This window comes from Bos javanicus, chromosome 6 (genome assembly GCF_032452875.1).
Source record: "Bos javanicus breed banteng chromosome 6, ARS-OSU_banteng_1.0, whole genome shotgun sequence".
NCBI classification, from domain to species: Eukaryota; Metazoa; Chordata; class Mammalia; order Artiodactyla; family Bovidae; genus Bos; species Bos javanicus.
Window position 1 is genome coordinate 115,774,752 of NC_083873.1, and position 26,486 is coordinate 115,801,237.

The 26,486-nt window shown below is 49.4% G+C and overlaps 1 protein-coding gene across 2 annotated transcripts in view; it reads right to left on the reverse strand.

Moving 5' to 3' along the window:
* Positions 1-26,486, reverse strand: part of HTT (huntingtin) — a 125,511-nt gene that overhangs the window by 42,206 nt on the left and 56,819 nt on the right. For both annotated transcript variants that reach the window (XM_061420970.1, XM_061420969.1), the window contains 14 exons: positions 22,549-22,695; positions 20,744-20,864; positions 19,159-19,235; positions 18,020-18,171; positions 16,992-17,194; positions 16,082-16,208; positions 14,157-14,284; positions 12,463-12,573; positions 6,975-7,052; positions 6,421-6,644; positions 4,746-4,824; positions 4,506-4,667; positions 2,668-2,723; positions 1,449-1,597 (listed from right to left, as the gene is read on the reverse strand). In XM_061420970.1, the coding sequence (XP_061276954.1) occupies positions 1,449-1,597; positions 2,668-2,723; positions 4,506-4,667; positions 4,746-4,824; positions 6,421-6,644; positions 6,975-7,052; positions 12,463-12,573; positions 14,157-14,284; positions 16,082-16,208; positions 16,992-17,194; positions 18,020-18,171; positions 19,159-19,235; positions 20,744-20,864; positions 22,549-22,695 (1,814 nt within the window). The remainder of the gene's footprint in view (positions 1-1,448; positions 1,598-2,667; positions 2,724-4,505; positions 4,668-4,745; positions 4,825-6,420; positions 6,645-6,974; positions 7,053-12,462; positions 12,574-14,156; positions 14,285-16,081; positions 16,209-16,991; positions 17,195-18,019; positions 18,172-19,158; positions 19,236-20,743; positions 20,865-22,548; positions 22,696-26,486) is intronic.

Here is a 26,486-nt window from a genome sequence, read left to right on the forward strand (position 1 = left end):
TGTGGGCACAGAAGGACACTAAGAAGGCGCTCGGGAGACGACACTGACGCCTCCAGATGATTTCCAAGAAACAGAGGTCTGATCCACACTCGACTTGGCGATCAGGGATAATTTCAGGTTACCCAGGAGTGCACAGAGATTATCTGTACGCCATCCTGGAAGGTCAAGGGTCTTCCCTGACACTTCACAAGGTTGTGAAATCTTTTTGAAAACTAGGACTTCTGTGACATAACATTACTTCTGACACAAAGTGACACAAATTCAAAAGTTGAATTTAAACTAAAAAACAGCAGCATCCTAACCTCATACACCATCTGCTCAGTCACCTGAAAAGAGCACAGATGCTTTCCCACAGAAAACACTTAGAGTATTAGATTTCTATAGTGTTTCAAGCAACTCAACTCAGTCTCTCGTTAGACTAAGGGTTTCCCCCTCAAGGCATGTCTTTACTCAAAACAGCAAAGTGAAGTCTTTGGCTGAACACACCCTCAGGAGTAAACTAGGAAGGCCTTTCACTGAGGAGCATCAGCCGGGCCAAGTCACCAAGTTACTGAAAGGCACACTCTCACCCTCAGCCTCTCTCACACTCTCTCTCTCTCACACACATGCAGACTCATACACACACTCACACACACATACTGGCTGAGTTTCCCACAGATGACCAGGCTCTGTAGTGGAGACAATAAGGTCTGACTGTCCATCAACTTTCTTTCCAAACAAAGAACTTGCTTCCCTCTGGTCTGGGAAGCCTCAGCCGCCCCTCCAGTGAGGCCTGCACTCTCAGCTCCAGGGCCCAGGCACATGCAGTCAGGGCCCCTCTGCCGAGGCCGGGACAGGGGCCTACAGTAGGCTGGCCGCCTTGCTAGCGTGGAGGCGGAAAGGAGCTGAGCCCTGCGTACCCCCGCCCCCGGCCTGGGAGGTCCGCCACCGCGGGACAGCACAGGGGGACCTCGGTGCGGCAGCCAGCAGAGGTCACAGGAGGCGCCCCCACCACGGCGCAGAGGCCTCCAGGCTTCTGCCGACAGCGCCACATAAGACGAGCAGGGCGAGCTGGGAGGAAGTCAGAGGGGTGACACTCCTCCCCACAGCACAGCCTCACTGCGCCAGGCGGCAGCAGGTGCCTGGGCTGCGGGTCGCTCTCTGTGGACCTCACTTTAGCTCCTATGAAACAGGCAGTCAAAACAAGGTCCTGAATCAAGGCCACACTGTACCTTCCAGGACATTGGGCAATAAACCCAGTGGCCTTACAGAAGCTGGATTTTAAAGTTTTCTGTTTCATGTGGATAGACAAGAGTATTTATGGCCGACTCCACGTGCGCTGTTTGTACCCAGGTGGACCACACTCCCTTCTTCAGACACCTCTGGCCAGAGTACACACGCGCACAGCCAGCGGGAGGCAGTGTAAGCACACAGACCAAAGAGCCAGGGAGAGGCCCGCCCCCCATTACCGTGCGTCACTGCCTTCCTCCCGCTGGCCATGATGCCGTCACAGAGCTGGATGATTTTAGGGATCCCGATGATCTGTTTTGAGTGGTAACGCTCGTAAGACAGTAATACCAGGAAGAAAAAGATGTTTGGGATAATCGCCTCTGACTCCCTAGAAACAGAAACATCCAAAGACATCCTTTTAAAATGAAAAAACATCATCGTATTAACAGCCCCAAAACACTCCTGATTCAAAGTGGAGAGCATGCATATGAGAAACAGGAGAGCGTGGGGTAGGGGGCAGCGCTCGGAGCCTCGGCACCCGGTTCAGTCCCGTCACCCTCATCTCAAGTCCCTGTCTGGGGCGGGGCCCCCATGCCCGCTGGGGCGCTAGGCAGCTGGCAGGGCTCAGTGAGGGCCCTGAGGGAGGCACCCTCATCACCGCAGCCCAGGGCGCCTCCATCTGCCCCTCACCCTGCCACTGAAGAAGCTGGCACCCAAAGGAGAAAAGGTAACTTGCCTCCAATCACATGGTCAGGGTGACACACCCAAGAACAAGAGCATGGGCCTCTAGACCCGGGGGCAGGGGGAGAGGCGGGCGGACGGGCCGCTCAGGACACTCCTCTGCACCACACTTCCCTCACGACTAAGTGGCTCAGAAACTAAAGGAGTTTCATTTTCAATTATATTTACAGGATGAAGTATTAAAACCTTACAGGCTAGCAAGGTAAAGTTACTAGAGATAACCATATCTAATGCTGTTTTCTGTAAGATTAGAAAAAAATTACTGTTATCTCAAATAAGATTTCATTTAGCAAAACCATTATAATTAAATGCTTTAAAATCTGAAATGAAAACTGACAACACGTGTAAATGTCAGGTGAAGAACGACCTCCCAACAAGGCTTGAGATACTTAAGTCATTAATTTTCAAGAGAAACAAAAATCCACAGCACGTTGATCAGACTTTCATTAAACACAGTGCCTGGCAAAAACGCCCAGCGATCTTTAAAGTAAACATTCATCTTAAAAATCTAGAATTACACGTATGGACTTCCCCAGTAGGAAGTGATTAAGACGCCACACTTTTACTGCAGGGGACACAGGTTCAATTCCTGGTCAGGGAACTAAGATCTGCATGCCACTTGGTGTGGCCAAAAAAATAAAATGGATGAAAATAAAATAAAATTACATGTAATTATGTAACAAGGACAAGAAGTCTAAAGTAACAAAATGCAATTACCTGAACTGGCCGACCTCAATGTATTCAAACTGCTTCAGCACAAATCCAATAAACACCTACAGGCAGGAAATACAATTTTCACATCAGTAATTAAAATGTGCAAACAAGGTTACTCTCCTTGGCGCTCATCTGTATAGACCTCTGACAAGTTTCCTGACGGTAGACAACCTTGCTTCTATACAAGAACTCAAATGTATGCTACGGTCAGATTAGATAGTTTCAAGACACTTGCAGAAACCCTTTTAAACTCGTTTACTCAACACTGAGGTGAAACCTCCTGGGAGAAACAAACGAGAAGCTCCAGGGGCCACCAGGGGGCCCCCAAAGGGCGCAGCACAGGTCCCGCTGGTCCGGCTGCGGCACGCCCGGCAGCCTGGGCGTCCTGAGCTGGCTTAGGGACAAGACGTCCAGCTGAGCCCACCTTCTCCCCACAGCACCAGCGCTCAGAGGGGCCGGGCACCCAGGGCTGTTGGGGGCGCGATGGCTGTGAGTGGAGGCCACACCCGGGACTGCTCACGACCATGTCGAGCTTTAGGCGCGTGTTCGTTCTCCACCCTGACACTCGGAGCTCATGTCCGGCTCCCTCCTGCCCCCGGTGTGACACAGACACACGCAGGGGCTCCGTAAGCCATGCCCTGAACTGAGGCAAACCGTGGGCCTCTTCCGTTTTTCTACCCTGTTCATAAAGGCCATCACCGCAACTAATCCTAAGACCTGGGGAGAGAGGGGGCCTCTAACCACCACTGAGAGGACTGGTCTCCATGAGGAGTTGCGAAGGTGCCTGCTGGGCTCCGACAAGTGGAGCCAGCCCGCGCCGGGCCCTGCTTCCTCCCGGGAAGCCCCACGGCAGGTCCCACGCCTGCCTCCCCTCGGCCACAGCCACCCCACCGCGGATGAGGGTGTCCCCTCCCCAGACGACAGAACCACCATCCCCTGGGAGCGTTTCCCCAGAGAAGGAAAACAGCTCTGTGGAGAATGTCCTCCTGAAAACCAGCGCGGAGAGCAGGGTGGTGAAGATGCTGGCCAACACAAAGCCCCCAGGCCCCTCCCCTCGGGTGGACCCCCAGCAGCACTGCAGGGAAAGCGGGGTCACCTCTCCGTCGAGCTTCCCCAGGGCAGCGACGCTGCCACAGCACCCACAACACGGTGACGTTGAGGGGCAAATGGAGAGCTGCAGCGTTTCCACCTCAGAACACTTCCTATCTCGCCCAGGAAAGCGACCCACGGTCACAGCCCAACAGGGATGGTCACATCCTGACGCCCCAAACACAACTGTCCCGGGGTGACCTTGGCTGGCCTGACTCCTGCTTTCAGAGAATTCACGTCATGAAGGGATCTGCCTTTCCACAGTGGCACACGCCAGAGCAGGGTGCGGGGGTGAGGGCCCACGGAGTGGAAGCGAGTGAGGACCCTCGGGACGGCTCAGACAGCTGGGGCGCAGGGGCCAGCCGCTGCCCGACAGACCACACGCCTTTGCAACAGGTGACAGCTTGAAACTGGCAACCGTTCCTCATAAGCTGTTTAAAACCACACTCTGGATTCTGCACAGATGTCCCCCCAAACCGTAAATTCAAATTACTCTTGGGGTGGGGGCAGGTGGGTAGATGGGAGGAACCACTGCAGGAGCGTGAAGGCTGGAGAGCCCAGCTGAGGGCGCCGAGCTTGCCGAGGCTCCGCAGGCCAGGCCTCCGCGCCCGACCGTGGGTGAGACAGAGGAGAGGCAGCAGCCAGTGCAGGAAGGAAAGGCACACTTCCTGACGGCAGATTCCAGCGTCTTTCCCAGGTAACCTTCACTACATCGTGAACAGGTACGGCAGAGCAGAGGCGCAGTGTCACACCTGGTCTGAGTCCAGGAGGCAGTAGTTGACCCGCAGCTGCACCAGCTGCGCCAGCAGGTCCAGCACCTGCTTCTGCAGCTGCACGGAGGTGGTGGTCGTGTACTGCTTCAAAGCCTTTATAACAAGAGGCTCGAACAAGCGAATGTGATTGTGAATAGCATTCTGCGAAGGAGAAAGAGCACGCGAGTGAGTCTTCAGCGGCAGCCGCTTCCAGCCGCAACCTGAGGGGCTCCCAGTTACCTTGTCTGCTCGGTTCTTTGTGACGCTGGTGAGGTTTGTCTTCAGCTGGGTCGACACTTTCTGGAGGACGTCAAACCACCTGCCAGGTAGGAAAGAGGGCAAGCAAAGAACACCCTTACATACTCTCCTGTGTCCCCAGCTAGACCCAGGTCAAGCTAACTCCAACTCACAGAATCAGAACATTTCAGGGTCAAAAGGACTTCAACAGCCACTCGGTGTAGCGGCATCAAGCTCTTCTTTTAATGAAGATTAGTCAGGCAAGGAAATGGCAACCCGCTCCAGTATTTTTGTCTGGAAAATCTCACGGACAGAGGGGCCTGGTGGGCTATAGTCCATGGAGTCGCAGAGTTGGACACGACCGAGCGACTGGGCATGCCATCAGACAGGACTGAGTTTATGGTGGACGGACCACCATGACTCGTCACCCGCAGCAGGTGACCTGGGCCAGAGCGCTACTGCTGCTAGACACTCACGCAGCCCCGGGGTCAGGGGCTGGAGGCGCCAGGCTCGGAGACTCAGAAGGCATAGCTTGATTTCTTTAAACTTTTACAGCAAATACCCTTTTCAAGAAACGTAATATTAAATGACAATGATCAGACATTTGCTTGTTTTACTTATTTCCCATATTAGACAAAAATTTAAAAAGCCCTAGTCGGAGAAGGCAATGGCAACCCACTCTGGTACTCTTGCCTGGAAAATCCCGGAGGAGCCTGGTGGGCTGCAGTCCATGGGGTCGTGAAGAGTAGGACACGACTGAGTGACTTCACTTTCACTTTTCACTTTCACGCACTGGAGAAGGAAATGGCAACCCACTCCAGTGTTCTTGCCTGGAGAATCCCAGGGACGGGGGAGAGCCTGGTGGGCTGCCATCTATGGGGTCACACAAAGTCGAACACGACTGAACCGACTTAGCACCAATAGCAGTCCTGAGACTTAGAAAAAGTCTGTATATCACCAATTAAAGCCCAAAACATGGACATTTTCCTAAAATACTCTAAATCTACGTAACAAAAACCCAGGAGTTCTACTGCTACTACATAGTAACTCAAATATGCATTAACAATTAACAGTAATTTAAGAAACAACTACTGCAATTCCAGACATCCTAAAAAAAGAAAGCAAGCAAAAAAGAAAGTGAAGTCGCTCAGTCACGTCCAACTCTTTGTGACCCCATGGACTGTAGCCCACCAGCTCTCCCTCTATGGAATTTTCTAGGCAAGAGTACTGGAGTGGGTTGCATTGCCTTCTCCGGGGGATCTTCCCAACCCAGGGATCGAACCACACTGCAGGCAGATGATTTCCCACCTGAGCCACTGGGGAAGTGCAACACAGCCATAAATTAAGTGGAAAGAGCTTTATCCATGAAGTTGGGAACACACCACCCACCAGTCCTCTGTACACCAGCACACCTGCACTGCCCGAGCGGGCCCCCTGGGCGCCAGCAACACACAGGACCCGACCCTGCGGCGACGCGCCTTCAGTGTCAGACACACGCACCCCCTTCCCGGTCTGCTGAATCGTCAGCTCTCCTGTCCCGCAGCCCAGCCCCACCCGCCGAGATGGGAACACCCCAGGCCCTTGTCTCTCACTGGGCTACACGCTTCTCTGAAGGGGGGGCCCTGCCTTCAGCACCGCAGAGAGCTCTGGAGAACACAGGGGGCGCTCAGAAGGTTACCCTGCGGTGTCCTGGTCCTGCTCTGCCTGCGCCGCGTTCCGCAGGCTGGCGTCCGCTAAGGCCTGGGTGAAGAGGGTGTACGGTGCCATGAAGCAGTAGTGGTACAAGCCGGGCCGCGCGCTGGAGGAGCCGAGGCGCTGCGCACGGCCCTGCGACTTGCTGGCGTGCGAAGACAGGCCGTCCAACTGGGAGGCCAGGTTTGTTCCAAACAGAGTCTTCAGCAACTGGAGCAGAAGAATTGAAGTCACTGACAGTCGAATTAACGTGGAATTCCCCACATACGCACTGAGTCCACCTGAAACGAACTGGATGCGCGAGCAAGACTTCCGGCCGTACGGACGTGGGAGGGGCGCTCGGACAGCAGGAGGGGGATGGGAGCCTGTCCCCAAGGGCGAGCCCCTCCTCCAGGGGCGCAGGGGACAAGCAGCCTCCTGGCCCGAGAACGAGCGAGCAGAGGCGGGCTGGTGCAGCTGCCGCATGCAACACCTCCTGAGCGCCAGGCTGCGCGCCAGCGACGTGCAGGGAGAAGGACTTCCCGGGAGCTCCTTGCTTACCTGCTGAACACACACGGTCGCCATCATTGGCTCTCGACTGAAGCAAGACTTCAGGTATCCCAGAATCTCTTCAACACACTGGAAAGGAGAAGTGTGAGGCATTAAAGGAAGCGAGTCACAGACCACTCGCTGCCGCAGTCCCACACGGACAGCACACAGGAGTGCTTCCATTTAAACTGGGAACATCCATCAACACCAGAGGACACTCAGAGCAGGCTCTCACTTATCACAGCCAGAGACAGTATGAAGCACTGAAACCCAGGCTCTCGGCCTTCCTTTCACGCGCTTCTACATTCATGCCTTCGTTGGCTCACTCGTCCAGACACAGGACATCTAGGATCTGCCGCGCCCTCTGCGTCCAGCCCCGTTCTCAGAGCAGGAGGTCAGAGTCCACAGGGGAGCTGCATCTCAGGGGTACCTGCAGACGGTCAGCTGAATGCAACACATATTACGTCAGGTGTGATTTGCCACAAAAAGTCCTGGATGTGTCTTGACAGCCTGCAAAGATGACCACCACGACTGCCTTCAAACGCCTGCCCTCACAGGTGCTTCCCAGCCTCGTACGCAAGCTCTCAGCAGACAAGGCGCCCTGGGGACGAGAGCCGGTCCACGACTGCCAGCGGCAGCCCCTCCTCACAGCCACGTGGCCTCCAGCCACTGCTCACGGCACATCAACTACAGGGAGAAGGCCACTCGCTTCATTCGTTTGATGCAACTTCCTGCACTAAACAGTGACAGACTTCTGTTCACTTCATATACTCAGGCCCATGTATGCTGAATATTCCGATTAACTCCCCTGGACCAGATGTCCAAGGCTGTATGTATACTCTGCAGGGTTGAGTTTGTTCCACGTCACCGCTCATAGCAGGTAACTAAGAAGTGTTAACTGGAAGAATTCAACCAGAGTCTTTCATATCACAAGCTATCTAATAATCCTGTCTCTTAACAAATACACCTGGAAAGCTTTCTGTGCATTCCCAGGTCTCCTGCACTGCAAGCCGACACCACCACCTGAGCCACCAGGGAAATCCAGAAATTAAGTTCAGTTCAGCTCAGTCTCTCAGTCATGTTGGACTCTTTGCAACTCCACAGACTGCAACAAGCCAGGCTTCCCTGTCCTTCTCCCAGAGCTTGCTCAAACTCATGTCCGAGTTGGTGATGCCATCCAAACATCTCATCCTCTGCGTCCTCTTCTCCTCCTGCCTTCAATCTTTCCCATCATCAGGGTCTTTTCCAATGAGTCAGTTCTTTGCATTAGGTGGCCAAAGTATTAGAGTTTCAGCTTTAGCATCAGTCCTCCCAATGAATATTCAGGACTGATTTCCTTTAGGATGGACTGGTTGGATCTCCTTGCTGTCCAAGGGACTCTCAAGAGTCTTCTCCAACACCACAGTTCAAAAACATCAATTCTTTGGCGTTCAGCTTTCTTTATAGCTCAACTCTCACATCCATACATGACTACTGGAAAAACCATAGCTTTGACTAGACGGACCTTTGTTGACAAAGTAGTGTCTCTGCTTTTTAATATGCTGTCTAGGTTGGTCACAGCTTTTCTTCCAAGGAGTGTCTTTTAATTTCATGGCTGCAGTCACTATCTGCAGTGATTCTGGAGCCCAAGAAAATAAAGTCAGCCACTGTTTCCCCATCTATTTCCCATGAAGTGATGGGACCAATGCCATGATCTTAGTTTTCTGAATGTTGAGCTTTAAGCCAACTTTTTCACTCTCCTCTTTCACTCTCATCAAGAGGCTCTTTAGTTCTTCTTCACTTTCCGCCATAAGGGTGGTGTCATCTGCATATCTGAGGTTATTGATATTTCTCCCGGCAATCTTGATTCCAGCTTGTGCTTCATACAGCCCAGCGTTTCTCATGATGTACTCTGCATGGAAGTTAACTAAGCAGGGTGACAATATACAGCCTTGAGGTACTCCTTTCCCAATTTGGAACCACTTTTCCCTCTCTGGTTCTACCTGTTGCTTCTTGACATGCATACAGGTCTCTCAGGAGGCAGGTAAGGTGGTCTGGTATTCCCATCTGTTGAAGAATTTTCCACAGAAGAATTTTCTTGTGATCTACACAGTCAAAGGCTTTGGTGTAACCAATAAAGCAGAAACAGATGCTTTTCTGGAACTCTCTTGCTTTTTTGATGATCCAACGGATGTTGGCAATTTGATCTCTGGTTCCTCTGTCTTTTCTAAATCCAGTTTGAACATCAGGAAGTTCACAGGTTGAAGACTGGCTTGGAGAATTTTGAGCATTACTTTGCTAGCGTGTGAAATGAGTGCAATTGTGAGGTAGTCTGAACATTCTTTGGCATTGCCCTTCTTTGGGATTGGAATGAAAACTGACCTTTATCAGTCCAGTGGCTACTGCTGAGTTTTCCATATTTGCTGGCATGAGTGCAGCACTTTCACAGCATCATCTTTTAGGATCTGAAATAGCTCCACTAGAATTCCATCACCTCTACTAGCTTTGTTCATAGTGATGCTTCCTAAGGCCCACTTGACTTTGCATTCCAGGATGTCTGGTTTAGGTGAGTGATCACACTATCGTGGTTATCTGGGTCATAAAGATCTTTTTTGTATAGTTCCTCTGTATATTCTTGCCACCTCTTCTTAATATCTTCTGCTTCTGTTAGGTCCATACCACTTCTGTCCTTTATTGTGTCCTTCTTTGCATGAAATATTCCCTTGGTATCTCTAATTTTCTTGAAGAGATCGTTTGTCTTTCCCATTCTGTTGTTTTCCTCTATTTCTTTGAACTGATCACTGAGGAAGGCTTTCTTATCTCTCCTTGCTATTCTTTGGAACTCTGCATTCAGATGCTTGTATCTTTCCTTTTCTCCTTTGCCTTTCGCTTCACCTTTTTTTCAGCTATTTGTAAGGCCTCCTCAGACAACCATTTTGCCTTTTTGCATTTCTTTTTCTTGGGGATGGTCTTGGTCACTGCCTCCTGTAAAATGTCACGAACTTCGGTCTATAGTTCTTCAGGCACTCTGTCTATCAGATCTAATCCCTTGAATGAATCTATTTGTCATATTCACTGTATAATCATAAGAGATTTGATTTAGGTCATATCTGAATAGGCTAATGGTTTTCCCTACTTTCTTCAATTTAAGTCTGAATTTGGCAATAAGGAGTTTATGATCTGAGCCACATTCAGCTCCTGATCTTGTTTTTGCTAACTGTATAGGGCTTCTCCATCTTTGGCTGCAAAGAATATAATCAATCTGATTTCGGCACTGACTATCTGGTGATGTCCATTTGTAGAGTCTTCTCTCGTGTTTTTGTAAGAGGGTGTTTGCTATGACCAGTGCATTCTCTTGGCAAAACTGTTAGCCTTTGCCTTACTTCGTTTTGTACTCCGGGGCCAAACTTGCCTGTTACTCCAGATATCCCTTGACTTCCTACTTTCGCATTCCAGTCCCCTATGATGAAAAGGACATCTTTTTTGGGTGTTAATTCTTGGAGGTCTTGTAGGTTTTCATTGAATCGTTCAGCTTCTTCAGCATTACTGGTTTGGGCATAGATTTGGATTACTGTGATATTGAATGGCTTGCCTTGGAAACGAACAGAGATCATTCTGTCACTTTGGAGACTGCACCCAAGTACTGCATCTCAGACTCGTTAGTTGACTGTGAGAGCTACTGCACTTCTTCTAAGGGATTCCTGCCCACAGTAGTAGATATAATGGTCATTTGAATTAAATTCACCATTCAAGTCCATTTTAGTTCACTGATTCCTAAAATGTTGACGTTCACTCTTGCCATCTCCTGTTGGACTACTTGAAATTTACCTTGATTCATGGACCTAACATTCCAGGTTCCTATGCAATACTGCTCTTTACCACATTGGGCTTTACTTCCATCACCAGTCACATCCACTACCAGGTGCTGTTTTCGCTTTGGCTCCATCTCTTCATTCTTTCTGGAGTTATTTTTCCACTGATCTCCAGCAGCATATTGAACTCCCTACTGACCTAGGGAGTTCATCCTTCAGTGTCCTATCTTTTTACCTCTTCATACTGCTCGTGGGTTCTCAAGGCAAGAATGCTGAAGTAGTTTGCCATTCGCTTCTCCAGCGGATCACGTTTTGTCAGAACTCTCCACCGTGACCTGTCGCCTTGGGTGGCCCCACGCAGCATGGCTAAGAAACTGAGAACAGGTTGAGAAGAGGCTGGTGCTGTTGGCTCTGCGAGTCCAGGGTAACAAGGAAACAAGTCCCAGGCAAGAACATAAAATCACAGGATAACAGGGACACCCCATTCCCAGCCAGTAAGGGGTAGGAGGGACTACATTTATCCCACAGCCAAACCACCAAAAAAGCCAGACAATACATGAAACCACAGCTCCAAGACCGTGATCACCAGGCACCAGAGGACAGGAGTCCCTGAGAGATGGGAAACAAGCTGGTCAGCCGAACGGCTGCCCTGCTCACTATGCCCTGCTCACTATGCCCCTCGGAGAGCTCCCAGGAGGGGCATGAGGACGAGGGACGGAGCAGAGACCAGGAGCCCCGAGTCGAGAAGGAGCTGGGAGTCCGGGAAACGGACTCAGTGAGGGTTCCAAAGAAGAGTGGCCTCCCAGAGAGGACCTGAGGAGGCCCCGCAACGCTGGGCGGGGAGGAGGCGGGCAGAGGGAGCAGCGCTCAGAGCTCACACAGGCCCGGACAGTGACCCCTCTCCCTGTGGGTTCGCAGCCCCGGGCTGAGCCAGAGAGCCCTTGCCTCGGGCGGAAGACTTAGCCCTGGACTGAGCACTCCTCCACCCCCTTCTGAGTTGACATGTGGGAAAAGTACAAGAGACAAGAAACAGAAGACAATGTGTACAATGACTGAGACCAGGTAAGCTTCACGCACGTTGAGAGAAAGACGGGGAGAACGAGCACAGCGAACTGCACGGTAGCCCATGTTCAGCGTGGGCTTTCGGAAACTCACTGTGGAGTTCATTAGACACCACAATGCCCCAGCCGGACAGGTGGGTCCACACACACCAGAGCAAGTGGGCAAGGTGCTGACTGTCACATCTGGATGTGGACACAACAGGGGCAGTCACTGCACGGCCCCTTAACTATCCCGTCTGCTTGACCAGGTCCCCACGACAGGAGGGTGGCGGGCAGAGGTTAGTCACTAGGCTCAGCACCAAAGTCCACAAGCCTCAAGCACAGCTCTGCTCCTTCCTAAAGCGCCACCGAACAAGCCCTCACTGTGACTGCTTGGACTTTTCAACATGCAGCAGGTCAGAGAAGGCAAAAGATTCAACAGTTTTAAACCCAGTAATTTTCTAATTCAACTGTGAAAAGAGAATACAAACTGAACTCCCCTCAACGCGAGGCTAAGATGAAAATCAGACTCAGGTGCCCAGACTGAAGAACCTGCTCCCTGCTTCCCAAACGTGCCAGCATGGTGGGCTCCCACTCCAAGGCACCTGGCCCAGAGGTGCATTTCAGGCGTGGCAGCCACAGCTCAATGAGAAGACAGGAAACACAAACCTTCCCGATGTCCTGCAGCGTCGCCAGCTCCAGAATCTGAGACAAAACGTCCAAGGCAGAGCGCAGGAAACCCCCAAACTTCTCGCTGCTGCTCTGAAGATCCAAGGTGACCTGGGGGATGAGGAGGGAGACGAGAACAGGCATCGCTGGGGCGGCAGCCTCCCGGGCACCTGAGACAGAACCACGGTCTGCGCTGGCAGCTGTGCTCCACCAGGCAGCCCAAGGCTCATCTTGGTGGGGGTGGGGGTGGGGTGGGGGTGGCTTCTATTTGTTTGCTTGTAGCACTGGGGAAACGCCTTGGAAAGGAAATTACTCTTCCAGATACCTACATAAAAACTGATTTTCAAAGGCATCTTCCAACTTACATTTGACACTATTGAAAGAAATAATTCCTAACCTTCTATCATAATGAGAAAAAATGCTTAATGCCCATCGTAACCAGTACCTGATAAGCAGCAAAAAAAAAAAAAAAAATTGAATGTAAGTCCTTTTCCACACCAGGGTGTCCCTGGTGGCTCAGGTAGTAAAGAATCCGCCTGCAATGAGGGAGACCCGGGTTCGATCCCTGGGTCAGGAAGATCCCCTAGAGGAGGTTGTGGCAACCCACTCTAGCATTCTTGCCTGGAGAACCCCATGGACAAAGGAGCCTGGAAGGCTGCAGTCCACTGGGTCACAATCAGACATGACTGAGCGACTGAGCACAAGCACAGCTCTTCCACACACATTAGGACCCCTGGAAGAACCATTATCAGATCCGGACACAGCCTTTTAGTCTGGGTACGGCAAAATATTAAATTAGTCTAAGAGGTATTAAGTTAAGATCCTAAAGGGCCAAGCTTAAGTCAATTTTGCAGCAATTTCCCCCATTTAACAGATGGAGAGGAGGATCGGGCCCAAGGATATAACATGTAAGAACAAAGGTGAGAGGGAGAGACTGAAAATAAAAACCGGCAAAACCCTCGCAAAGACACTACACTAAGTAGAAAGCAATTTGCTCAGTGAAGTAAAATCTAACCACTGCTGAAAAAGGAAAAAATCTCTTTCTCAGAATGAGAAATATACCCATGCAGAAGAGTCAAGAGAGGAGATGGCTGTCCTTCCAGAAACCCGCCCGCAGGCCTGGCCCAGGGATCTGGGAGCTCGGCCGGGAAGCCGTCCGCTGGACGGACACCAGCCCTCCTGAGAGCCGGGGGCTCACTGTGCCGGCCTGTCTGGATGCGCGTGTTCAGGCGGGACACCTGCTTTCCTCTCCTAGCATGGCCGCACACTTGCTCTAGTGAGTGGTGGGGGTGTGGTCCTCGTGGCCTCATGGGGGCAGAGGTTGCTCCAGACTCCGCCTGCATCCTCCCCATCACGGGCTGGCCGTGTGTCCTCCCTACCCCGCTGTGAGGAGTCCACACTGCGAGCGCGACCACGTGCTGAGTCCTAGGAGTCCGTCCAGCCGATCTCTGAACGTGGGTGCTCTTGGGAAGCCCAGACCCAGCACCAGTAGATCATAAAGACATCACTTTCCCAATAAAAATCCTAACCTTTTGTATGATGGAAGCTATCATAAACAAAGCCGAAAAAGCTAATCGTAACTCATATCCCTAAGGCCCTCTCACTTATACATGTCTGTAAGCTACAATTGTAGGAAATATGTCGACAGTCCCCTGAAATGTGTGAGAGCAAGGGTATTTTTACAAAAGCAGTACCTTGTAGTTGGCGTGAGTGGCTTTCAGGACGTCGTGCAGTTTGAGGTAAGAAGGCAGGTGACAGAAGCTTCCCAGTGACGAGGACTTGTTTGTGGCGACAGGCCCCGAGGTTTCAGGTGGCCGAGAGGCTTCACACAGACAAGATACACTTTCACATCAAAAGGACACACTCGCCAAGTTTAAAAGAGATCCCTGTAACAATTATTTTTAAAGTATTCTAGAAGGAGATCAGCCCTGGAATTTCTTTGGAGGGAATGATGCTAAAGCTGAAACTCCAGTACTTTGGCCACCTCATACGAAGAGTTGACTCATTGGAAAAGACTCTGACGCTGGGAGGGATTGGGGGCAGGAGGAGAAGGGGACGACAGAGGATGAGATGGCTGGATGGCATCACCGACTCGAAGGACGCGAGTCTTGGTGAACTCTGGGAGTTGGTGATGGACAGGGAGGCCTGGTGTGCTGCGATTCATTGGCTCGCAAAGAGTCGGACACGACTGAGCGACTGAACTGAGGATAAAATGCCACCTTTTCCTGCCTTTTTGATTAATTAGAAGTAGTAAGAGACTGACTACTAAACATTAGTAGACTCTGAGCACCTCCCAAAGATAATACAGTAAAATAAAAAGAGAAAGAGAAGACAAGCGTGATGCTGGAGGTGTCTGCTTTGGCCTGGCTGCAATTCAGAGGAACAACCGGCTCAAGGGCCTTCAGTCAATCTGAAAACCCCCCAGAGCACAAGGCTCCCAGGGGCACCAGGGGGATGGCCCCCAGCTGACTGAGGTCACGAGCCCTGTAAGCAAGTCAACAGGGGTGCAGTGAGCATGCACGGATGACCGCGCGGGTCACACGCTATCACTGAGCTGGTACTAAACACAAAATGCTACAAGGCCTTACAGATGGGTGGTTGGGGTCCTTAGTTTATCAATCATCAGAAAGATGACCAGTCACATACTGATGACTAAATCTGCATAGTTCTGAAGCTTTTTAGATGCTAAATCCCCAGTGGAACTGCAATCCTTAGAAAACAGCATCTTTTCAAATGCTTTATACAGGAAACTAACTCCCTGTCGGTCCAGTGCTCAGGACCCGGTGTTTTCACTGCCAAGGACCCAGGTTCAATCCCTAGTCAGGGAACTAAGATCCCACAAGCCATGCAGTGTAGCTGAAAGAAGGAATAAACTTCCAACAATAATAAAATGCTCAACATGAACGCTTTATAAGCAAAAATGAATGGAAGAGTCACGTGCGGCCCCAGCACTGTGAGGTGGCATGTGACTACGTGTGGTGGAGTCCAGTCGCCTGCCCTCAATGCCCACTGTGAGGGGCACAGACGGCACCTGTCACAGGCAGAGCCCACGGGCACTCTGGCCCCTCTGGCCTGAGACCCCGCTGCTGCTGCTGCTGCTGCTGCTGCCCAGCTAGCATCTGTGAATTCTTCAGGTTTGGCTCACTCAGATGGTTTCATCCCCACTCTCCTCCCTATGCGGCCTTTCCAAATGGAGGGTTTCCACTTCCTACTTCATTATTCTCACCCACTACCTCTGTTTCCAGCCGTCTACATCGCCTCCCTTCCTGAAAATCAACGAGAAGAGCAGAAGGGAGGAGGCGCAGGGCATAGGGAGCACAGGGCGGGCACCTGTAGACGGCTGGGACCCCGAATAATTAGAACACCACACTCAGACGTGCTCAAGGCCAAAGTGTGCTCTGTGTCCTCTTAGCAGTTAACACCGGAAACCACACCTGGGGAAACCGTTTCTGTGGTTTCGTTCTATGCATTTTATTCCCCAAACTCCACGTCATCCATCAGCCCGGACCTGACCAGAAGTGTTGGGTCCTAATCGCTGTGACACAGTCGGCCCCCGCCCCTGCCCCGCCCCACCCTGCCCGCCTCCCAGCCTGGGCCCTCGCCCCGACCGGCCTCACACCTGGACTGGCCTCGCTGCCTTTCTTGGGACTCACAGGCACAGACACCTGCTCTCCTGGCTCCTTCTCTTTCCCTTTCCGTCGGATTGGGCTCAGAGAAGGCGGGTTTGTGAGAGAAGGCAGGGCTGCCTAAAATAGAACACAAGACACTGTGAAGGAAATGTAACCAACACAAAACCGAGAACTAGGCTATGTGTGTGCTTCACCCATCTGTGGAAAAGAGTCAACCCATGGAATTCATTTCTTTTGTTTGAATCTGCATCTGTGGGGCTCAGAGTCTGTACGCACACTGTCTACTTTAATCCACACGACAATCATCCATGGTGGGAGGTGGCCCAGCACTTCCTAATGGGAGCACCGTGAACGCAAGAGGCCGGAGAGGCCTCAGCAGGCCACAGGGGCTGCAGGAGGCTTTGGGAGTCCAGGCCTGCCACCTCCAAGAGTGAGCACTGGGACACCCTCCGGGGGCCAGGGCATGAAGCAGGGTAGGGAGCAATGCTCCGAACTCCATTTCAAATTAGACAGGCTCAGCGATGATGAAGGGACTTATTCAAGGTCACAGCCAACAAGCAGCTGAGCTAGGCAGCAACAAACCCAGACTCTTCATGAAGTCCACACTGTGCACACCCATGAGAGAACGCAGAGCCCCAGCCCGCACTGCGGGAGGCAGAGGCACGGGCACCTTGGCTCGCTGCTTGCCCAATTCAAGATCTAAGAAGTCACCGTACACTTTGGAGCCTTGCCTGCAAAGCGGACACGGGGGCTTAAGGGCTGCCATCAGAATGGACTCCGAGGCAGCAGGGAGGGGCTAGAGAGAGCCCGGAAGCAGGCGGCTGCACTGGGGAGACCCGCGTGTCTGGGAGCCCCCGCGCCACGCGAGCTGCGGGAAGAGCTGCCCAGGTGAGGGGTTACCTTCACTGCGGGTCCCGGAGCCACATCATCCAGGACGTGTGCGCAGATGTTGATGACCTTCAGCAGGTGGGAGAAGAGCTGCTCCACCATGGGCACCAGGGTCCGGTCACCCAGGGCCGGCCACGCCTCCTCCTGCTTGGTGGCTGCCGTGCTGGCCTCATCTTCAGAGGCCCACGAGCTCCTCAGAGACCTGGGGGCGCTGGCTGCGATACGGGCACACATGTCACCCCCCAGCACCAGGGCAGGGGGCAAGACCAAGTCACTCAAACCCGTCCACATGGGGTGTCTGCTGGACACCCCCTGGGGTCAGCTGATGCCTTGGGTTCCACAGGAACCTGACATTTCCCTGTGTGCCCACTTGCCATGAACCCACCCTCATATACCCCCAGGACGATAGTCCCCTTCCTGACCTAGACAACTCAAGTTCACCTGGCGATCGAGACCTGCGGATTCTGTCTCCGTTACTCTCTTTTAATTGGTTTCTTCAACACAAGCCACAACCATCACCCTGTTCAGACTCTCTCCATCTTGCCTTAACTACGAGTTTCCCTAACTTCTCCAATCTGTATTCACATAACCCAAGTGGTCTTTCTAAAATACTGACCCGATTGTTAGTCCCTTTCATGAAGCTCTCCAGTGACCTCCCAGAGCAAACGGACTAAGTTCTCACTACTGGAGACAGACTGCTCGCCGGCCACATTCTCCATCCTCATCGTCACTCACGTGGCATCCAAAACTGTCAGCTCCGACGCCACACGCAGCTTGCTCCACGTCCCGTGCAGCACCCTGCGCGCTGTGCCCTTTCCTGCCAGCCGACAAACCCTGTCCCTGTCCTAATCCCCCATGGGGAGCATCGCGCCCCGCCGCGTTGACACGTGTCCTTATGAACTCCTACATTTGAGCACGCAGCCCTCTCACTGCCTCCTTACTGCCCGGGCACCCAAGACAATGCCTGCACACAGTGCCCGCTCAAATGAAATCAGAGGTGAGTTTACCCACAGCCAACTGTTTCAACTCAGGGCCGATACCTGCCAGCAAGTTCCCGGCTAAGATCAGAGCATCCTGGTGGGCGGAGAGATCCAGCGGGAACCAGGCAGACGACAGCAGGGTCAGGATCATCGAGACCATCCCCACGGTGCAGCTCTTCCTGGACTCATCTGAGGCACTCAGCGGGGGCACTCTGGAAGCGGGATCAAATTACAGAACAATGCTGAGCTAAGTCTTGCCTCCTCTTATGAACCAAACAGAAGATTATGGCTATTCATTTCATGGCTGCTCATAAAGCGATTTTACTAAATTGTAAACTAGCATCTTTCTTGTAACCACAGGTCCATAAAAATCACCTGAGAAATGAAATCAGGGAGAAGATCTGATTGAAAGTATAAAGAATCCACCTGCAATGCAGGAGACCCCGGTTCGATTCCTGGGTTAGGAAGATCCACTGGAGAAGGGATAGGCTACCCACTCCAGTATTCTTGGGATTCCCTGGTGGCTCAGCTAGGAAAGAATCTGCCTGCAATGCGGGAGACCTGGGTTTGATCTCTGGGTTGGGAAGATCCCCTGGACAAGGGAAAGGCTACCCACTTCAGTATTCTGGCCTGGAGAATTCCATGGACTGTATAGTCCATGGGGTCACAAAGAGTCAGACACGACTGAGCGACTTTCACTTCACTTCACTTCATTAGGGCCATCTACGGGAGGAAAATCCTTTTCATTTTTAAATGAGAACTGCTAATGTAAGTACAGTAGTTCCTAAAAGACTCTTGTAACTGATCACGACTTTGCATGATAGATCACATCTGATTTCAAACAAAGAAAGTTTCTAAATTTTTAATAGTAGTGAATAATTTTGGAGAGAATCAAGCCAATTAGAAAAGTATTTTGCCAGTGTATGCAAATTCCCTTCAATGAGACTGCAAGTCACACCCTCAAATCCTCCATATGCTGATGAGTGAGCATTTCACATCGAAAAGAATCACAAGTAACTCACTGCTTCCAAGTCTCCTGTCACTAGCATCCAACACAACTAACCAGGAGAAGCAAATATTCCAGTGGGTGTTTCCCCAAAAGGTAACACTGATGAGAGACTTCACAAGAGAAAAAAAAAGGATCCATATAACCATGATTGTATCACATGACTGTAGTCATGTGCCAAGGAAATACATACCCGCAGTGCCAACCCAAACTCCAAATGCAAACTGGGAAGGCAGTTGAAAGTAGACACAGAGCTTCACAGCATCCAAACTAAACAAGAAAGGAATGGTAAGATCACACCAAAAGGGTTCATTACACTGACCGTCCTTTTACGCTTTATAAAACGTACGAACAATGAAAATAAAGTCGGGCTCTGTACCCAGGCACAGGACATCTGCCCTCCCACAGAACAAGTTCACACCTGAGAATTCAGACACAGCTGGACAACCGAGATACAGGTTTAAGGAGGGTCCTTACATCCAGGGAGGAGAGGCCAGCAGGGAGGCACCTCCTCTAGTTGGCTTTAATCTTCCTGTGCCCTCCTCCGCCCCCCAGCTGGAATTCCCTTCTCCCCTTCTCCGCTTCTTCCCCCTACCCCACACCGGCCATTCCTGAGCTCAAGCTAATTAATGTCCATCTTCCTGACCAGACTTAAAGAACCACAGGGCAAGGATTCTTCTTGTTTTTACATCCCAAGCCTAGAACAGTGTCTGACATATGGAGGTCACAATAAAGACAGATAAAATTTATAACATTTTGAACAAATCAAGGGAAGCCCAAACTACAGACAGCCCAAACAGTATTTAAGTTTGAAAGGCACTTATATAGTATCAAGAGAGTCTAATCACAATTGTCTGAGTTTTTACAACAGGAAAGCATTCCTTCTGTCACAGAAAATAAAGGACAAGGTTTAAGCTGCTAACTCAGTGAACTGGCACCACTTTTCATGTTAACATTCTTTTTTCTGATTATGGAAATTACATGTGTTCATTTTAGAAAATGTGTGATATCTTAAAAAGAATAACCATTCATAAAGTTAATTTTAGTTCTAAAATTAATTTTAGTAATTAAAATTAATTACTAAATTAATTACTAATTAATTACATTCTAAAATTAATTTTAGTAATTTTCTGCCAATTATCCTCCTGAGTGAGAGAGGTGTTTCCGTGAACGTTACTTCTCACCACCACTACACACCAGCGCGCGGTTCTGTTCTGTGCGTTTTTCACTCGGTATTATCATCTAGAGGCTCCCTCTACAGACTGTTACAAATGCTCCAAAGCATCGTACTAACAGGTGCACAAATAAACACTTCAGCATCTAAACAGAATTTAGGCATCTTCAGAATTTATCCAGTAGAGAATTATTGGACATTAGACTTCTTTGTACTTTTAGCATCATAAGTAATGATACAGATAATCACACAACACAAAAATCTTTGTCAGTATTTCCAAGTTTTTCTTCCTCTTCATATATATTATAAAGTCCTTGAGTCAATTATTTTAGAGATATTTTAAACTGCTGATATACTACCAATTTGGATTACAGTAGTTTTTCATTATTATTTCTTCCCAGATGGGCTGAATGTTTTTTTTTTTTTAAATAAACATGTATTACTTTAATAACCTGAAAATAGTTGTTTCCATTTTCGTTGGAATAAACCAGGGTTTTATTAACAGAAGCCCACATGTAAGAGCTCTAATACAAGTATCCTATCATGAAGAACAGACCACACAAAACTACTGAAATTAACTCATTGGCCCAACCAAGAGACTTACTGTGAGTGCCCTCGTGGTCGATGTGATCAGTTCATGAGAAACCGCTGCAATGACTCTCGAGAGGTTATTTTCCAGAGTGACATCTGTGATGCTTGGTAACAGGTTATAGCCTCTATAAATTCTAACGAGAAAGATACAGAGAGACTTAAAATCTCCCATTAAAGTTTATGACATTCTCAGAATTCAAATGGCGTTTAAATACTTAAGATTAAAGGCCACAAGAAGTTAAAGCAGTCTTGACTTTTTAAGTTACAGGAAAACTGAAAATAAATGTGGTCATTATTCTATAAAGAAGGATGAAACAACCCGTCCCTCCTCCAACACCCAACCACACCAGAGGATCAACACTCCCCTCAACACAGCCTCAGCTGCAGCCTGCGTGCCGATTCAAAGCCGCCCGTTTTCAAGCTTCACATTATGTCCAATGGGAATCTACTCCTGATTCCAAACAAAACAAAGTCCTTTCCTACTACAAGACTGTCACTTTTTCCGCATTCCATTCACGGCACACATGAATTTCAATCCCTCCTAGTGGTTACATACAAATTCTAATTCCCCAACCACACAGAGGAAGCCCAGGCAGGGTGAGTGTCGATTCACTTCTTGTCCACAGACACACTCAACGATACACACTAAGGAGAACACATTTTATCTCCTTACATAAATCCTGCAAGTACAGCGCAAAACCGGGATTTGTGCTTATCATGCAAGAACCAAGCTGAACAAAGCTGAATGTCGGGAGGACAGTCCGAGTTTGGACTGGATATTTTCACAGCTGTAGTTACTAACCAATTTTAATAAAATATTATACGTATCTCTGTTGGCATCTAATGACATTTAGAAGATGCAACCTTGTTGACAAGTTACTTATCATAAGCTTGTATAATTCCTGATAATGAAATATTCTTATATTGCTTCTGCTTATCTTAAAGGAACATTTATCCTGAATCTTTTCAAAGAAAGAAAATGCCAGTTTTGAGGTTAAAAAAAGGAAATTAGGAAAAAAATTATTTCCATGTTTTTAAACAACCTTTGCATTAGAAGAGATATTTATTAAGAAAAAATAGCTTCAAAATTTGACAAGCTGAGCTTCAAATTCAGAACAAACTGTCACATGGACATTTTGGCTTCAAAAGTCATTTAGCCCACGTATTTTTTTAAAATGCCATTCAGGAAAAAAGTATCACATAAAAGCTAATTTTTTAAATAACATTTAAAACACAGAGAATTCTTTAAAAGCATAATAGTCTTATTATCATTTCTGCAACCTTCCTGGCAAACTGAAATTTTAAAGAAAATCAGAACTTCATTAAAGCATTTCTGATGATTACTTTTAGTCTATCCCACTCATCTGAGAATCAGAGAGAGGGCTGTTTAGTCATTTGAAATTGTATTTAAAGACCTTCACAAAAAAATGTGAATAATAATAATTGCTAATCACTTAACTAGTGGATAACCCTAAATAACACTGACACTCTTTAAGAGCCTGCTAAAATTAATGCTATTACATAACCATACTCTTAGATAACACAGAGAAAGTGAAAACTTTAAGGACAAGATAGAGCATTAGAGTCCTACAGAAAAATACAGTTGTCAGTATGTGGCTCGTAACAAACGAATCTTAAGACTTATGATGTCACTGCTGCGCGGCTGCAGCAGAACCTAAATAAAGAGGCTGGTGGTAAACCCTGAGAGACAGAAGCATCCTATCGAAGGCAGCCCACCTGCTCAGACACCCTCACTAAAGCATTTTCTCTAGAAAATGCAAGCTTTCGATGAGTGCCCACATGCCTTGCTTAGCGTACCTGGTTACGGCGCTGACGGAGAAGTGGGAGGGAGGCTGCGTCTCGTGCATGAGAAGCGTCAGGTACACGCTGCTCTGGTCTCGTGCCACGGCCACCACTGGGTCCGCTTGTCCTTGGTCGCACTTGTAAAACAGCTTTGGGACGAGCCTAACATAAAAGTCAGGTTTATTTCCCTTAGAAAGTACGTGAAACCCCTTCTGATTACGCCAGGCCCTGTGTCACCATCAAGCTCGGCAGCACCTACCCACAGACACGTCTCCTGAGCGGCGGCACTGGTCAGGCACGCCCCACACCCCCGCTCTGAAACGACCAGGGGCTGGACTTTCTTCTCGTCATCACACAGTTACTTACGGCTCTCTCCACAGATTAACTCCTCTGAGTTCAGAAGCCCTCCGAGTGCTCCTCTAATCGCCTTGACCAGCGTCAGCAGGTGCAGGAGACTGCCCTGAGCAGGAGTCGCCGGGGCGGGGCGGTGGGGGGGTGCGGGGCCCTGCACAGGAGTCACCCAGGTGGGCCCCTCCTCACTCCTGCGACTTTCTCTGCAGGACCGCCCCCACACCCCTAGGGGCGACGTCCCAGCTGAGGCCCGCATCTCAGGCCAACTCTGAGGTGGAGGCAGGGAGCACAGGGGCTCTGCATGAGCCCTCACACACCTACAGGCCGGCCTGTAGCTTCCAGAAACAATCAACTGTTTTAAAACAGTGGTGTGTGAACTCCATTAACTTTAGTTAAAGTCTCTTTCCTCCAGGAAGACCTGGCCATAAATACCATTTTTTCCTAAGGTTGAATAAATTACTGTCATAGAGAATCCCATGGATGGAGGAGCCTGGTGGGCTACAGCCCATGGGGTCGCAAAGAGTAGGAAACGACTGAGCGACTTCACTTTCACTTTCATAGAAAATGGTAAAGATTCAAGATCTTTGGTCAAGCAAGTCATACAAACCCAGTTAAGTCCCTGAAAAGGCACAGCTCACAAGCTTTGGTTGCTTTGGTTGATAGGCACATGGCCACACCAAAAACCCCTGGAGAAGGGCAAGGCTGCCCACTCTGGTGTTCTGGCCTGGAGAACTCCACGGGCTATACAGTCCATGGGGTCACAAAGAGTCAGGCACCACGGAGTGACCTGTACACTGAAAACCAAAGGGCTATCCACCAAAACACAATTGGTTTTCTTTGAGCAGTTTGACTACAAAGGTTTTTATACTTTTCCTCAGTTTTGTTTAGTAAACATGTTATTTTTAAAACAAAATAAAAGTTATGTTAAAAAGAAATACCAATAACGGCCTAAGCAACAGACAAATACTTAATGTTTTTTGAAGTGCTTGCTTTGGTGAAGACTCGGGCACAATCCCACTCTGGTGGTGGGAGGACAGGCTGACCCGCTTCTGGACAGAAACTTCACTGCCTGCTCAGTCGCTTCAGTCGTGGCCGATTCTTTGTGGCCCTATGGGCCACAGCCCGCGAGGCTCCTCTGTCCACGTGATTCTCCAGTTAAGTACCAAAACCATAAAAACCCACTTGCCAGTACCTACCCCCGAGAAATGAAAACATACGTCCAAAGTCTTGGAGGAAAGAGTTTAAGCAGCATGATTCATAACAGTCAAAAAGTGAAAATAATCATATCACTTGGTGAATGTATACATAAAACAGCAGTATTATCTACATAACAGAACGCTGTTAAACAACGAAGAGAACAAACAATGGGCACCCAACCCACAGCATGGACGAGCCTCGAATACCAAGTGAAACACAGTCAGGAGCAGAGTCCCTCTACTGACGTGTGCACACATCTATACAAGTGTACAGAAAAGGCACACGCGCCGCTACTGACCGTGTGCGCGCGTCTATACAGAGTGTGCAGAAAACGCACATGCACTGCTACTGACCGTGTGTGCAAGTCTATACCAAGTGTGCAGAAAAGGCACACACGCCTCTACTGATGTGCGCGCGCATCTATATAGTGTGCAGAAAAGGCACATGCACCACTACTGACCATGTGTGCGAGTCTATAACAAGTGTGCAGAAACGGCACACGCGCCTCTACTGACATGTGTGCACGTCTATACAGAGTGTGCAGAAAAGGCACATGCACTGCTACTGACCATGTGTGCGAGTCTATACCAAGTGTGCAGAAAAGGCACACGCGCCTCTACTGACATGTGTGCACGTCTATACAGAGTGTGCAGAAAAGGCACATGCGCCTCTACTGACGTGTGTGCGTGTCTATACAGAATGTGAAGAAAAGGCACACGCGCCTCTACTGACGTGTGTGCGCGTCTATACAGAATGTGAAGAAAAGGCACACGCGCCTCTACTGACATGTGTGCACGTCTATACAGAATGTGAAGAAAAGGCACATGCGCCTCTACTGACGTGTGTGCGTGTCTATACAGAATGTGAAGAAAAGGCACACGCGCCTCTACTGACATGTGTGCGCGTCTATACAGAATGTGAAGAAAAGGCACACGCGCCTCTACTGACATGTGTGCACGTCTATACAAGTGTGCAGAAAAGGCACACGCGCCTCTACTGACGTGTGCTCGCGTCTATACTGAGTGTGCAGAAACGGCACACGCGCCTCTACTGACGTGTGTGTGTGTCTATACAGAGTGTGCAGAAAAGGCACATGCACCTCTCCTGCCCATGTGTGCGAGTCTATACCAAGTGTGCAGAAAAGGCACACGCGCCTCTACTGACTTGTGCATGTGTCTATACAGAGTGTGCAGAAAAGGCACACGTGCCTCTACTGATGTGTGTGCGCGTCTATACAAGTGTGCAGAAAAGGCACACGCTTCTCTACTGACGTGTGCGCGCGTCTATACAGACTGTGAAGAAAAGGCACACGCGCCTCTACTGACGTGTGCTCGCGTCTATACCGAGTGTGCAGAAATGGCACACGCACCTCTACTGACCATGTGTGCGAGTCTATACCAATTGTGCAGAAAAGGCACACGCGCCTCTACTGACCGTTTGCACGCATGTATACAGAGTGTGCAGAAAAGGCACACGCGCCTCTGACGTGTGTGTGCGTCTATACCGAGTGCAGAAAAGGCACACGCACCTCTACTGACCGTTTGCGCGCGTCTATACAAGTGTGCAGAAAAGGCACACGTGCCTCTACTGACCGTTTGCGCGCGTCTATACAAGTGTGCAGAAAAGGCACACGTGCCTCTACTGACCGTGTGCGTGTGACTATACCGAGTGTGCAGAAAAGGCACACGTGCCTCTACTGACCGTGTGCGTGTGACTATACCGAGTGTGCAGAAAAGGCACATGCGCCTCTAGGGACGGGAAGCAGAGCAGTGGTTGCCTGTGGCCGGGTAGGAGTTGGCAGTTACTGCAAATGGGCACAACAGATCCTTTTGAAATGATGGAAATATTGTAAAGTTGGATCGTGGTAAAGGTTGCACAATTCTAAGTTTACCAAAAATCATTAATTGTACACTTAAAATGGGTAAGTTATAAAAGATAAAAAATTTTACTTCAATAAACCTAAAAAAAAAAGGTTTGGCTTAGTAACTCAACTTCCATGAATTAATTCTTAGAAACAAAAGTTATATGTAAACATTTACGCGTTATACTAGTCACTAGCTAAACTTTTATGTATAATACAAGTCACTGAACCGTTATTCATTATTTAAATCAATAAAAGCTTAGTATCCAACTGAATAATCTTTACAAAAAATTCTATCACAACTACACAGTGAAAAAGTGGCCACTAACTACAGATTTCTTGTAACAGGTGTTTCCAGCCTTTCTGTATCTGACACTGTGTGAAACGCCATTCGCCTCAGGACCAAAGCATGGACACACGGAACGGAGGGAGGTGCCCCAGACGAGGGCGGGGGTCAAAGAGGCCATTTCAGAGGAGTATTTCTAACAGGAAAATGCTAATTATTGTTCTGTGGAAGTTAACAGATAACAAAATTGCATGTACA